The sequence below is a fragment of the Indicator indicator genome, chromosome 2 (genome assembly GCF_027791375.1).
Source record: "Indicator indicator isolate 239-I01 chromosome 2, UM_Iind_1.1, whole genome shotgun sequence".
Classification (NCBI taxonomy): Eukaryota; Metazoa; Chordata; class Aves; order Piciformes; family Indicatoridae; genus Indicator; species Indicator indicator.
Genome location: NC_072011.1, coordinates 28,064,973 through 28,079,140, shown reverse-complemented (window position 1 = coordinate 28,079,140; position 14,168 = coordinate 28,064,973). Strand labels below are relative to the sequence as shown.

Below are 14,168 nucleotides of genomic sequence, written 5' to 3'. Positions count from 1 at the left end.
GTGAGAGTCAGCCTTATGAGTTTGTGTTTCCACCTCTTCCTTTAAGTATAGAGGATTTGGGACGCCAATTTCCCAGGGACTATGGGTGGGGTGAGGGAGAATACAGCTCAGCAGCAGTCCTCTGCACAGACACACACCTGCTGATGGCTCATTGAAATCTTCACTTTTGTTGAGAGTGAGGTACCTGGTTGAAGGACAGGGTGCTTCCCTCTCATGGGTGTTTTAAGGAAGCAGTCTGTGGTGTCACTTGCCTTATCGCTTACACATATCTTGAAACCTTGCGTCTGGTTTGTTAATCTAGGGAGATGTGATTGCTTTATGGTGCTCTCCTGGGGACTCAAGAGCTATTTAAAGATCAACTCCGACAGGGCTATGCTGTGATGCTGTAAAATGAGTGTTTTGTTGTTGGTTGGGGTTTTGTTGTTGGGTTTTGGTTGTTGTGGGGTTTTTTTGGGGTTGTTGGTTTTTTTTAACAGTAAGGAGAAATACATCCTGTCAAATCTGTGCTGTGGAGGCTTCTCCCAGCACCAGCAGGATCATGGCACTGATGCATTTACCTTCTTGACAGGTGCATGGGATGAAGTGAGCCTGATACCTGCCTGGAAAGACGACCCTGGCCCCCACAGAGCTGCCCACCATGAGCAGGGTGCTGCTGGCAGGCAGAATGCAGCCGGAGAGCCGGAGTGTCTGTGTCTTCCTGCCCACCCGTGAGCAGCTCAGCCTAGTTGTCGGGGTGAGTGGCTGGGGGGGAGGCCAGGAGGTGGCTGTGTTGCTGATGGGGTTCAGTTTTGTTAGCTCTCATTGTTTTCCCAGAAGCCTGATTCCAGTCTGCTGACCAAAAGGCTATTAGCCCGCTTAGGGTAATTGGTGCTCCATTTTCTAATTGAGGAACTTCCACTCACTTTCAGAGTTCTTTAAAACTGCAGGTTGTGTTTTTTTGGACAGGGGTCTCCTTTGCTCTTTCTCAGTTGTTATTTATTTTTTCATCTCTCTGAATGGTTTTGAAACTGATCATAATTTTGCAATTTTTCAAGAACTGAACTCGAAATGCCTTGATGATTTAGCAAGCCTGCCCAACACATGACCATTTGCTCTGATGTTCTGGTTTCAATAGTTTGTAGGTCCTCTCAAAGATTCTAAGGCAGAGTAAACAGCCTTTGAGGGTGGGGTTTTTCCCCTTCTTTGAGTACACCCCAAAACCTAGAGGTAAATAACTTCCATTTCTTTGATCACTGCTTCAAATACCTGTGTGTGTGTGAGTGACAGTAGAACCAGGTCAGCTGGCAGTCCGGTGTGGCATGATGTCCACCATGGCTCAGTACCTCTTTGTGCAACACTGCCTGCTCCTTGAACTTGTGAGAAACTCAGTTGACAGAAGCATTTCGTGTTCAGATGACAAGAAATCCTCAAAGATAAGTGCTCTCTTGTGAGCACGTGTGCACTCGTGTGTGGGCTGGGGATGTTTTGCTTTGTTTTGGGTGAGGTTTTTTTTCCCCTTTTGGCACAGGGTGGGGGGGAAGACAGTTGAAGTAAACTTATTTTAAGCACTTGATTGAAACAGTGGCTTTTGAAACTATGCATGCTAATCTTCAAAATCCATGTAGGAATTTTCCTACCTATTGTGCTTAAGTGCATCATCATGAACTGAAACAGCCACGAGGTCTGAATGGAGCAAGGCTTTATTGCAAAATCTGTGGCATTCTGCTTCTAGATACTGGTTCAAACCAAGCCCATCTACTGCCCCAGAAGGCTTTTGCAATCTGATGGCTTTTATACAGGCCACAAAAAATTAAGTTCTTGTTGGCAGATGTACCAACCTGGGTAATGGTCTGTTGTGGCTGACCCTAAATCTCACCTTCTTATAATAGCTTTTATTAGAGATGCCAAAGATCTGAGATAGTGGAGCCCACCCTGCTCCAGGGAAGGTGCAGACTGGCATGCAAGAGGGCAGCCTGCTGGTGTGGCAGATGCCATTATGGCTCTTTGATGCACCCTTGCCTGTGCTGGACACCACTGCTGGGTCACGCTCTACTGTATTAAGCTTAGGCAGTGCTTGGCCTATACAGTAAATCCTGGATACTTGTAGTTTATGATAAAATCAGAGCATCATTTAGGTTGGAGTGGACCCCCACCATAGACCTGCCAAGTCCACCACTAAGTCATGTCCCTAAGCGCCACATCCACATCTCTTTTAAATATCTCCAGGGTATTTAATAATCATAAGAAATGGTCTTTCTCACTGAGTGTTGTCTCGGATACAGGGAAGGTACTGTGTCTACCTGCCTCTCCAAAAGTTAGGCCATCTTGAGCATCACTGCCTTGTCCCTTGGCGGCCCTTTTAAATACATTTTCCCTCCTTGCTTCTGCTGCCCTTTGCTTTGGTGGCTGGGAAGTTGGGAAAATGTGTACACAGAGATGCCTGCATGTGAAAGGGAATAGTTGCCTGGCCCAAAACATGAGACTTCAACACACAGTTGTGCCCTAATTGCATAGAGAGTGAAACATGACCTGTTACAGCTGGGCAAGTCACCAAAACCAGCTTTTTGTTTGGCTCCTGTCTTTGTCACAATACCCCTTTAAAACAACAAAAAACAATTAAGATTTCACAGGTGGATTTTATTTTATTTTTATTTTTGAGGATTATCAAGGCAATTTTCTGGTGATGATGATAGAATCTAAATTTAATTAACACAACTGCAGATGATACTTTGTGCATTTATTAGAACAATAATGCCACTACTTAAGATTTCCAAAGCCTTTTTAACTCTTCAGTGTGGAATGCAAATACTAAACAACCTTGCAGCTTGGTCAGGTAGATAGGAATGGTTATCCTTCCAGCAGAATAAATTATAGATCCTTCCCATGATAAGCACAGTATTTATGCAGGTAATTCCTTTCTCCCCTCTCCCATATAAATTCCACCTTTCCTATATGTGTTATATAAATGTGTTCCACCTTACCTATATGTGTTTTATGTGGTCACATGTAGGGTGAAGTCTGCTCTTTAAAATGGATTTGTCTTATGCCCTTCACAGATAGTGCTGTTGAAAAGAGAAGAGCAGGAGCCATTTTAAAGTCTCTTCATAATTGCATATCTCTTAACAAACTTTAGCATCCACCTTTCTGGATGTATTCGTAAATTTGAGGAGTAAGTGAGGAGGAAAACTGTCTTCCTGGGACCATCTGTGAACATGAGAAGCAAAGTAGTGAGGAAAACTAGTAGGTGCTGCAGCTCACTAACCATCTCAAAGAGAGCAAGGCAAAGTGGGAAGTTTCTGCTGGAGGAGCACAGAGCAAAGCAGTCTGCCTTGTTCCAGGCAGCTCCAGCAGAGATGGAATATGAACACCAGGCACCTTAGGCACACTGTGAGTGAGACTGGTGCAAGTAAAATTGGTGTGGTTGCACTACAGATCTTGACACAGTATCCATTTTATTCAGTTTTGTTTATCTGCCAACATTGTGGCTTATCTGCCTGATAGTTTTGAACCTGTTGATCAATATCAACTTGTTTTTATGATTAGGTTTCTGAAAATTATCTAGGGTGGTAGCAGCTGAATAAAGGTGAGTGACCTATACTAGTGAAGGTCTGGCTGCCAATGAGGGGAGCAGGGCAGGCAGCCACTGTGCCTGTGTTTGAGTAATTCAGAAGCAGTGACAGCAGATGTTATTCATTGCCTAGCTGCTGGAGAAAGGTTGGGAGTGTATGCAGAAATTTTTGGAAGGGAGGAAATTCTAGTGAAGTTCCGTGTATTGGTGAATGGCAAGCATGGGTCCAAAGTGTTTAAGTTGTGGTGTAAGCAGGAAAGGTGATTTTTATTTATTTTTTTTCTTTTTAAAGCATAGAGACCAAGATAGGTAACCAATACATGTGAATATTTACACACAGAGCGACTGTGAAGTAGGAGTTACCTTCCTGTAAACTTGCATTTGACTTCACTTTGGGCTTAATTTCATGTGTAAAAGAAAGCCCAGAGTCTGACACAGGGCAAAGCTGAGTATCAGAGGAAGAAATGATTCATAGCGTGTCTGGAATGGAGCTTGGCACAGGAGCCATGTGCGAAGTCAGGAAAGGCCAAAGGGAAGCATGCAACTGAAAAATGCAAGGAGAATGGTTGGTTGCGTTGAGCAGAGGGGAAGGCAAAAGGAGGGAACAGCAATTGCAGGTGTAATTAGTATTTAGTAGCCATGAAGCCTAGGAGTAAAATTTGATACAGAAGTCCCAGAAGGAGAATGGACAAGGTGGTAGCTCACATGCCTGCTGTGTTCAGAATCAAATCACTAGTTTAAGAGCTAAGTGTTACATAAGATTGAGGTGCTTAGTTCCCTAGAACAAATTATCTTAAAGCAGGTTTTTCTTCCCTCAGGTGTGAAAGCATGCCACTTAGAAAATGAATCTGATTGTTCAGCTTTTAAATAGAGTCCTCTGCTACTGGTGACTGGTATGCACATAAAAATTCTGGCCAGGGGTAGGTCACCTCTTCGTTAGTGAGTGCTCCCTGGTAGGAGAACATGCTCAGAGCTGTGATAAATTAAGCAGATTCATGCCCAATCAAAACACTCTTCCAACTGCATGTTCCTAGCTGCAGCTGGTAGTACCCAGGGCTGAACTGAGCTTCTCTGTCTTGGTGGTGTTATGCTCTCCCCATCCACTCTTGCTCAAAACTCCTTCCCTTATGCTTCTGAGGGTTGTGGGCTTGTGGGAGGCAGGGGGGGACAGGGGAGGGAGTTGTTTGTGCCTGTGGTTGTCTGTCTGTGCTCCTGGAGTGTGCAGTGGGGCAACGGAAAATTAGGCTGTAGGTGGGAGAACATTTAGTAGGGGCATTTTCCAATCATCCTGATCTGCACATGCAGCTAGTTAGAACCACAAGGAACCTGTGTTCTGAGCAGCCATGCTGGAACAGTGCATTCCTTGGCTGTGCTGCACTGTCCTGTGCTGTGCTTGCAAACACAACTCAGGCGCTGGTCCCTGGCAGGGGTGTGTGCTGGCAGTGCTGCTTTACCCCTGCTACCTCACTGTGTACACAGCCTTACACGGAGCAAGAGTACTGGAAGGTCTCAGTGTGGCATGGAAGTGGGCAAGAGATTATGGGCCGTTGTTAACAGCTCCAGAAGATAAAGATGTTAATTGCTGTGTGACCAGAAGTCAGCAGGGGACAAAACAAGAACAAGCTCTTCTATGTGGGGTACAGAGCAGCTTCATCTCTAACCCATGAACTATTCCTGCTCAAATCATGCAATCCTGGGTTTGTGAAAATTTTCCTTTTTTAAAATATTTTTTATTATTAAAAAAGAAAACTTTTTTTATTATAAAAAAAAAAAAAAGCAAGAGGTCAGTATTTTCATTCTGTGATTGCAAGCATACTTTTCTAATAGCCTGGTCAGTACTGCACAAAACAAGGTCTCCAGCAGCACTTCTAATTCTCACACAAAGACACAAATAGATAGGAAACTAAATCCATGTCTTACTAAGATGAGCCACTTTGTACTGTGAAGGAGGGAGAATGACACGTTGATTATTATTTTGTGACAATAGCAGTAATATTACTGAAAAGAAAACTTGTTCTGTGGGTTGAACTTTTTTTTTTTTTTTGCTATGCTACCCAAAAATGTACTAGCCAGTGTAAAGAAGGAAAATTGCTCCATTCAGGTGCATGAGCCAGCTGTAATGTCGGATTGGTTGTTTCTTTCAGGTCAAAGCCACTGGACAGGAGCTCTTTCAGCAAGTTTGCGATTTGGTGAAGATTAAAGAGCCTCACTTCTTTGGCCTCAGCATTGTTAAAAGTAAGCAAACTCAATGCAAAGAGCAAATGACTTGGCAAACATCCACAGACTCGCTTGTGTATTTACAGTGTGTGCATATATACACAGCAGCCGTGCCTGCGGGGAATTTGATCGTAATAAGGTCACAAAGTATGTAGATTATGCTCAGGCTTCTCGGAGGTCTTTTGATCTTTGGTATGTGGGCAGACAAATTGGGTGAAGGGGGGGCTTTTGTTCTCCTTTGTTCTTGTTCCACTTCTTTGTGGGGTTTTCGTTCTCTTCTGTAGCTGAGTTGCTAGCCAACATACTTGTCACTGAATTCAAAACTGTCAGTAGTTGAACAAGAGGTGAATTTTAAAAGGACTTTGGGGCTGAAAGTTTTACTTATCTTCTGAAGTCACATGCAAAGAATGTGGCACCAGGAGGAGAGAACACAAATGGTTTGAGGGGACTGCATGCATGTATGAGGGACACTGGGTTTTGAAATATTGCATGGGAAATGAAAAGCTTCTTAATCCAGAGGTTGAAGTCCAATCTGTTTGCTCCTATGGCCTAGTACTGACCAGGCAACAGTGTAAGATAATGTCTTAAAGGAGCAAACTGATATGTTTCTGGGATGGTGTGTGCATTGGCACCTCCTCATAACACTTAGTAGTTGGAAATTGATCTGTCATTCTTCCCATCCTGCCTCCCCACATTGCCAAAAGCGTGGGGAGGACTTTACTTCCCTCCAAATTTTTTTCTTAAATGTGTTACTATTTACTACTGCAACTCTAGAAATTATTTCATTGAAACAAAAATAGTGTTTTACGAGTCCTTCTAAATATTTCTTTTGCCTCCTTATGAGTGTGTGGAATAAAATAGTTTTGTGTAAGTTTGTTTAATTTTCTTTCTGTTTTCATTCTTTAAGAACTTCAGGGTTTTTTTTTTCTTTCTTTTTTTTTTTTTTTTTTTTTTTTTTTTTTTTTTTTTTTAGCACAGCACTTAAATGCAGAGTGGAGTTTGATTTTTCTCTCTAAGATTTGTAGCTTCTCCAAGAGATTCCATCAGTGCAACTAAACTGGTAGCTAACAAATATATCTGTGTGTTTAAACCAGCACAGACTTTTTTGTTGGTTGTATTTTCATTTGTGGTTTTGTTGTGGGGGGTTTTTCTTCATGAATTGATGGTGTTCCTGTGGGTTCTTCCCTCGGCCTCCTTTTTATAACACCAGTTTTTGCCTGTTCCAATTGCAGGATGTTTAGGGTGAAATTTAAACTCCTGTCCTTTCCTGTAAGAAATCAATTTCACTCTAATTTTCTTTGAATTCAATGCACTTCTCTTGTTTTCCTTGTGTTTCTTTCACTTTATGTCCTCTTCATATCTTTCTTTCTTCATATTTTCTGTACCCTACTTTTTCCTTCCCTCCCGTGTTTTATATGCAGCAGTTTCCTTCACCCTCCCAGAGCAGAGGAGCTCTGGCCTCAAAACAGCCTGTTGTGGCTGATGCCTTTCAGCCTGTTCAAAATACAGTTTAATTACACCGTTGGGTAGCGTAATAAAGCTCTGCTGACTAGACTTTAAGGTATATTGCCTATAGCTTTAAACATAAACAGTGTTCTTCTTGCTTCACAAAATTTTCTGATTTTTAGGGCAGTTAATTCTTTGCAAAACTCTTAGAAAAATGTCGAGGAAGAGAGTTGTAGGAGCCCAGTAGCCTGAGTTAACCTCTTTTGTTTTTCTGACTATTCCTCACTCCTGTTTGCTGAGGCTCAGTTTGTGAAACTGCTTAATTGAAGGCTCCTCATGCTCACCTTGGCTACTCCTGACAGCCATGTCCATCCATCCCCCAAGCAGGCATCAGGATTTTGGATGAGGAGGAGACTTATTTTTGTTCATGCCTCTGTTTAAGAAACTGTTGTGACCAAACAATAGAGAAGTCAGCAGTGAGTTTCTCAGCCTGAATGGCCGTTGCTACCAGAAAGACTACAGCCTGCTCTCACAAATGGGAGCAAACCAGGTCTGTTTGCTATTGTTTCCTCTGGTCCCTACCTTTAGTATGTGAGAGTCCAGTAAGCTGCTGACTGGAGTCCTTTGGGGTGGATTTTTGAGTTTCCTTAATTTTGTTTTAACGTGGATCCATATTTATTACTGCAAAACTGGAGAGCTATAGCTCTGTTTTCCATTTCCCATCTTTACTTGCCCCCTACCTTGTTTTGGCCAACAGACTGGTGATCATCCCTTGCTGTCAGTGAGGTCTTGCCTCTGTGGCAAACATAGCACTCTCCATCTGTGGCATTTGGAAGTAGGCATACATTAAGGCATTGCCTGCTTTTTAGAGATTTTTGATTTCACAGCAAGCTGGCATCTCAAGAAGAAGAAGCAGTCCAGTCATGTGAGGAGGCCTGGGTAACTTCTGCATTGCCCAGGGTTGTCTTGTGGGTACTTAAGTCAACTGCTTTGGCTGGGCAGCAGGTTGATGTACATCCTGTAGAGGCTGCAAAGGGAAGGCATAGGGCTTGGTCTGCAGGGTGAGGGCAGATCAAATGTCAGAAATCTAGAGAGGAAGCCTCTGTTTCAGACCAAAGTATTCCTTTTCTGCATCATGGTTTCATCTCTCTGTGCTGCAGCTCTCAGATCTCATTTTCTTAAGAAACAACTGCCCTGTTTTCATTAGCGTGTATTTGCTGTTTTCTTCATGTATTTTTATTTTTGTCAGTCTGATGCTGCCACATGCAGAACAAGGTATTCTAATCCGTCTGCATCCATTACCTTCCTGCTAATTTTTCAGCAAAACCTCAACTGTCAGCAGTGGCAAGAGAATGAAAATTAAAGGATTTCTACTAAACTGTAACCATTCACACTGGGTGGATTATCTGGATTAGGAGCCCATTTGACCTGCAGACATTGTACAGATAGGCTAATGCTCAGTTGGTCTCATAGTAAGTATGCACGTGAGGGTGAGAGGTTGGGCTCCTTCATAATAATAAGTTTAACCTGTAAGTGTGTCAAAACTGAAAATAGCACATGAAGCACTGGGCAAATCATAAACCACAAACACCATGAGATCTAAGATGTAGGACTTGGAGCATATCTTCCAGCATTTGTTGCCTAAATTCATTGCCTTCACTTCTGTTAGAGATGCTGAGAACAAGCTTCAGGATTTAAGATCACAGTAATGATGGCGAAACAGAATTTTTCACACCGCTTCCTCTTGAGCTTTTTTGTTCTCAAGACAACCTCCTTTAGCCAAATGCACTGTAGGGAGAAAAAACTTGCATCTGTAAAAAGAATTTGATCTCTTTGAAAACTAAGTTCAGGAGTGTTTATTAATGGTAAACCACACTGGCATGGTGGCTGGGACATGTTGCTATGCTAGTTTTGCCACAGATTATCGAGCAGGATATACCTTGTGTTCTGCTGCTGCTGCTGCCACAGCACCTTTTTTCTTAGTAGTTTGCTCAGTGAAAGATTCCACAGCTCTGTCATGTTCAAGCTGGCCCCATGGGCTTCAGCAGCTAAGTCTTATACTGAAGGCCCTCTTGCAGGGTCAACCTTATCTAGTGCCTTGTGGGAGGTTTCCCTGTTGTTATCAAGTGTATGCAGCAACACAGCTCAGTCTTCTAAACCAAAACCAAAATCAGACAACAGCCAGGCCTCTTTGTTGTTATAACCCAGATCCTTGCAATCCTGAACCTTGGGCTTCTCCTTTCTGGGAGCAAATTTGACATGACACAAGCAGATGGAAGCCTTTGATTGGCAGCTCGTATACCCTGCCAGTCTCTTTGTGCCCTCTTAGCAGGTTCGTCACCAGGTTTGGCTCTTTAACAAAGCCAAATCCCTTCAGCTCTCCTGCCTCAAGGATCATTGGTCAGTTATTACAGCTGTGGCTGTTCACCTTGCCAGACCCATGCCTACTAGTCCTCCTTACTTGTATGCTTAGCTGAGGAGCTTGGTGCTTAACTCTCCAAGACCACTCTGTCTCCAGTAAACTTTTTTGTGTCTGTATCTTCCAGTACTGAAGTTCATGGACAGAATATGCTAGCATGTTATTTCTGTGTCTTGTGGGTATCTGTTGTAGCAAAGGGTCCCTTAAAAAAAACAGGTAACAATAGGAGTTCACCAAAATACCCTCAGATGATTTCTGCATCCCAGTCCTTCCCCACTATCCTTTCACCTGCCTCTTCTCCATCAAATATATGCTTGGATAGTTGCACTTCGTGTCTGAATTGCTTCTATATCCTAACCTGAGAAGATATGGCTCCATTTTAATGACTTTGATACCTCCAAGAAGAGCTAAATGCAACATAAGGAAAATGTGGGCAAAAGTGTGTCACCTAAAGGGAATTGTAGGGGTTAAGGTGTTCAGGTGTGTATAGCTCCTTGGAAGTACTTCAACCTAGTGTATTGCTAGTACAGCTTTTTTCCCCTGTAACCTGTTTCTCTTTCATCATCATGACAACATCCAGGCAAATGCACTCCTACCTGAGGATTGCAAGGAGTTTGTTTGCTCCTGGAGGAGCAGTGCTGGAAATGGTTCTGCAGCTCTTCTTGTGCAGAAGAGTTATCTGTGATGCTGCCAAAGGTCCAAAGGGCTTTTTCTGGGCATGCCTTCTTGCTGACTGTAAGATGCCAATGTAAAATTCCTGCAATACCTACCCATCATCGGGAATGACTGAGCCTTTATCTCATTCTTGAGACTTCAATAGTTCCTAACTTGGGCTTCTTGATACTGCCTCCTTTCACTCTTCCCTCTGTATACTTCTGTCCATTCCAGATAAAGGCACCTCAGGCAGGACCTCCCTTGCTTTATTCCTAGCCTTTGTTGTGGTTCTTCCCTTCTTCCTCTGGAATACATGTACTTCCCAGATAATGCTAAAAACATAACGTTATCCTGAATCGAGTTCTTCTAGATCTCTTTTTAATTTAATCAACCAGGCACTGAAAAGTGGGCAAGGTTTCTTTCTGTTGTGATGAAAGGTAACACCAGGAGCATTGAGAATTCATGTGGAGGTGGTAGGAACAGAAGCCATGTGGATATTCATGTTCTCAGGCCACCAGCATTTCCAAGCCTGGGGAGCTCCACATGCAAAAGGAGTGTGTAGCCAGCTCTTTAAAAAAAAAAAAAAAATCAACACCAAACCATGCTGGTGTTCAGGGAAGCTAAACAGGTTATGTGAGATCTACAGCATGTGTTCTGAGATATTTTTAAGCATTGGGGGTTTGTGGGTTTTGCTTGTTTGTTTTTTAAGTTTTTTCTCTCCCCGAGCCCCAGCATCCCTCTGTTTTGCTCCTGGTCTCTTTCCTGTTGCCTGTCTAAGGAAATAGTTGTGTCACCATGAGCAACATCTTGCAGCGTCTGGCAGAAATTAAGCATTATATCCAAGGACAATGTTTTTCCCCTACTCTGAAGGCAAAAAATGCTTGTTACATGGAAGTTTGGCTTTGTACTAATCTTCTGGACTGTCTAAATAGTTGCAATGTTAAAATACACTAAATATTAAAATTAACTACAGGAGGTAAGGAGGTGTTCCTGGCTGCAAATGAGACCTGAGTTCTGCCTCTTGGCAGGACTTACTTCTGTGGAATTTCTCAGTGCTCCTAACCAAAAATGTGCACAGGAGAATAGGTTATTACCATTGCTGACCTTTTCTGCAGGGAACTTTTGGAAAAAATGGGGAGGCACTGGTTAGTGCTAAATAATGGCTCTTAGAGTAACAATGACTCAGAATTGGTTTGACCCTGTATTACAGGTATTATTTTCTAGTCCTGTTTTCCCTGTACTGTAAATAAAACCTATTGTAAATTGACATCAGTCACTGGAACTGTGTCATTTTTTTCTGACTAGAGACCTGGCTGAATGTTTGCATTTCAGACGACTGTTTACTTTGAAGTGAGATTTTTTTTACAGCATAAACTTCCCATTTCATTTGAGGGTTCTTGAAAAGCTGAAATAGGGAGAAATGTGTAAACTGTGCTACTGCAAGCTACCTGCCTGTCTAGTTGCGTTTCTTGGGATTGCAGTGCATTGGTGTGTTGTGCTAGGTGTGGTATCTGTACACACATACATGCGGTAGCCTTTTAAGAGAAGCTGATACAATACATTTTTAAGCTCAGCAACAGTGCTGAGATAAGATCCATGAACACAGTGTCAGTAACTGTATGTGGAAGGGGTGCACATCTGCATGCACGTTCTTAGTACTTCTTGAGAGGCCAGAGAAGCAATGACAGTTTGTACCTGCTGAGTATCCAGCTCTGTTTGAATCCACAGATTGGAGACATTCTGCCCTGGAAAGGTGACTGTCCATTTCTGTATTGTCCTTTACAAAACTGCTCTGAGGTGCTGCATTTTGGTGCCCTTATCTCTGTTATAGGTGTTCATTTTCAAACCAGAGACATTTTTAGCATGTGGTGAAATATCTTTAATTTTTGCCACTAATCCAGTTTAAGGGAGAGAAAAAAAAAAAAACCAAACCCAACCAAAAACTCCCAAAACAACCAACAAACCAAACCCTAAAAACCCGCCAAAGCAACCCACACAGGGCTGGGGAGGGTCACATCAGATACCTCTTTGTTTTTTGTAGATGGAAGCTTACACTGCAGGTTGACATTCCAGCAATATTAACTTCATTAAGGCAAGAATGCAACACTGCATTCTTGCACAGGAGGGAGGAAGGGGAGTATGCTGGGCTGGGGAGGAGTGAGAACCCCAGGGAGTGCTGATACATCAGGGTGTCCGTCCTCCTCCAGCCTAGCTTACTCTGAGGGGTTAGGGGCATGATCGTGACCTGGAATCCTCAGACATAACATCTGGGCCCTCCTAGGGTCATCTCTCTAACCTATTTAACACAGAAGATGTATAAGGGCTGTGGGGTGTAGGTAGCCAATGGCTTTACTGCAGTAGAATGGCTCTGTCATAATTTTCCACTTTTGGTCCCAGTATCCATGTGCAGTGGGATGGTCAGGGTCTATTGCCACACTTGCTGTTGTCATTTTTACCTTGTGGCTGAGGGATAAGCCATGTTTCTCTTGGAGGCCTTTGAGCAGTGGATCATTCCAGAGCAAGAAGGGAAAACTGATCCCACAGGTCATTACAGCCATGCAGATTCCCTACCCTCTTTAAAAGATGGCAGCTAAATACTGTGGTGATAGCAGAACCAGTATAGGCTTTACCCAACATTGCTGTGCCTTCAGGCGTAGTCCCAGTCCAGCTGTGGGAGCCCATTGTGGAGTGACAACAGTGGGACTGCCGAAGCTCAGGGAAGGACAGGGCACTGTGCTCATACCATCCCACTCCTGACACTTATTGTGCAATTGCTTCCTAAATGAGCTTTTATTTACTTTTTAAAAAAGCTTTACAGAGAGATGCTTATCAGCTTGGCAGCTGACAAGGGACAGGGACAAGTCCAAGATATGGACCAAACCCATCTCTCTTGCTGACTAGGACTTCTGTCAGCCTTTTCAAGGCAGTGTTATCTGATCTCAATGGACTTAGAGAAGCAAGAGTTGGGGCCACCATCACCCCTCAGCCATCCTATATTACTCACATAAGTGAAGATACAGGATGCAGTATCTGTGGTGCTAAAACCTCTTCCTTCTGTCAAAATGGCAAAACAACTTCTATATCACCATGTGTGCTACAGCACTTGAATTCCCACTGTTAAAATTGTCAGGATTTCACTACAGCAGTTTCAATAGCACTATTAAATACTGCATTGTAGATGTATGTGACATGTCAAACAATGTGATAAATAGAAGTGTAATTATGTTAAAATCACAGCTGTAATCAGTACAAATCAGGAAAGACTGTAGAGATGGAAACAGGACTTTTTCTGGGATTGTTCTCTTTGGTTGTATTCAGCATTAATGGCATTTTACACAAGGCTTTCTGTTAGTTTGGTGTGTGGACCAGCTCTGGGTAGCACCAGATGTGGTTTCTCTCACTTCAGAGAAGGAGCTGGCATTAGGGGGTTGTTTTGCTTGCTTGTGTTTTAAAAGATTGCAAAGGAAGTATTATCTGCTCCTGTAAGGAACTGGAACACTCTGGGAAGATGGCTCTGAGGTAGGTCTTGAATACCTGTTGTGACACTGGCCTCTGTAGGTCCTTCTATGCTGTACAGACATGAGCACAGGCTCTCATTTGGTTGTAAATCTCCATCAGAAAAAAAATTGCCTTTATTGCCCCACTCTCCTTTTTTCCCCTGTTCCTCTCATGTCTAAGAAATAAGCTCTTCAACCTGACACTTATGTCATCTGTCAAAACACTTTCCTGGGCAAGACCTGTGAGTACAGGGACTGGTCAGGTGAATCAGCTCAGCTGGCATTGCTGCTGAAGTCTGAAACAGTCATCAGGTCTTTTTTTTTCCAAGAGACTTGAGAGGACTCAGGGAAAAAATCTTTCACTGGATGAGTTATTTGGATTTAATAG

General features: G+C 43.0%; 1 protein-coding gene across 1 annotated transcript in view; it reads left to right on the top strand.

The window, feature by feature from the left end:
• Positions 1-637: 637 nt before the first annotated feature.
• The window catches only part of FRMD1 (FERM domain containing 1), a 30,556-nt gene continuing 17,025 nt past the window's right edge, over positions 638-14,168 (top strand). Inside the window, exons 1-2 of the mRNA XM_054397569.1 lie at positions 638-733; positions 5,692-5,782. Of these exons, the coding sequence (XP_054253544.1) occupies positions 638-733; positions 5,692-5,782 (187 nt within the window). The remainder of the gene's footprint in view (positions 734-5,691; positions 5,783-14,168) is intronic.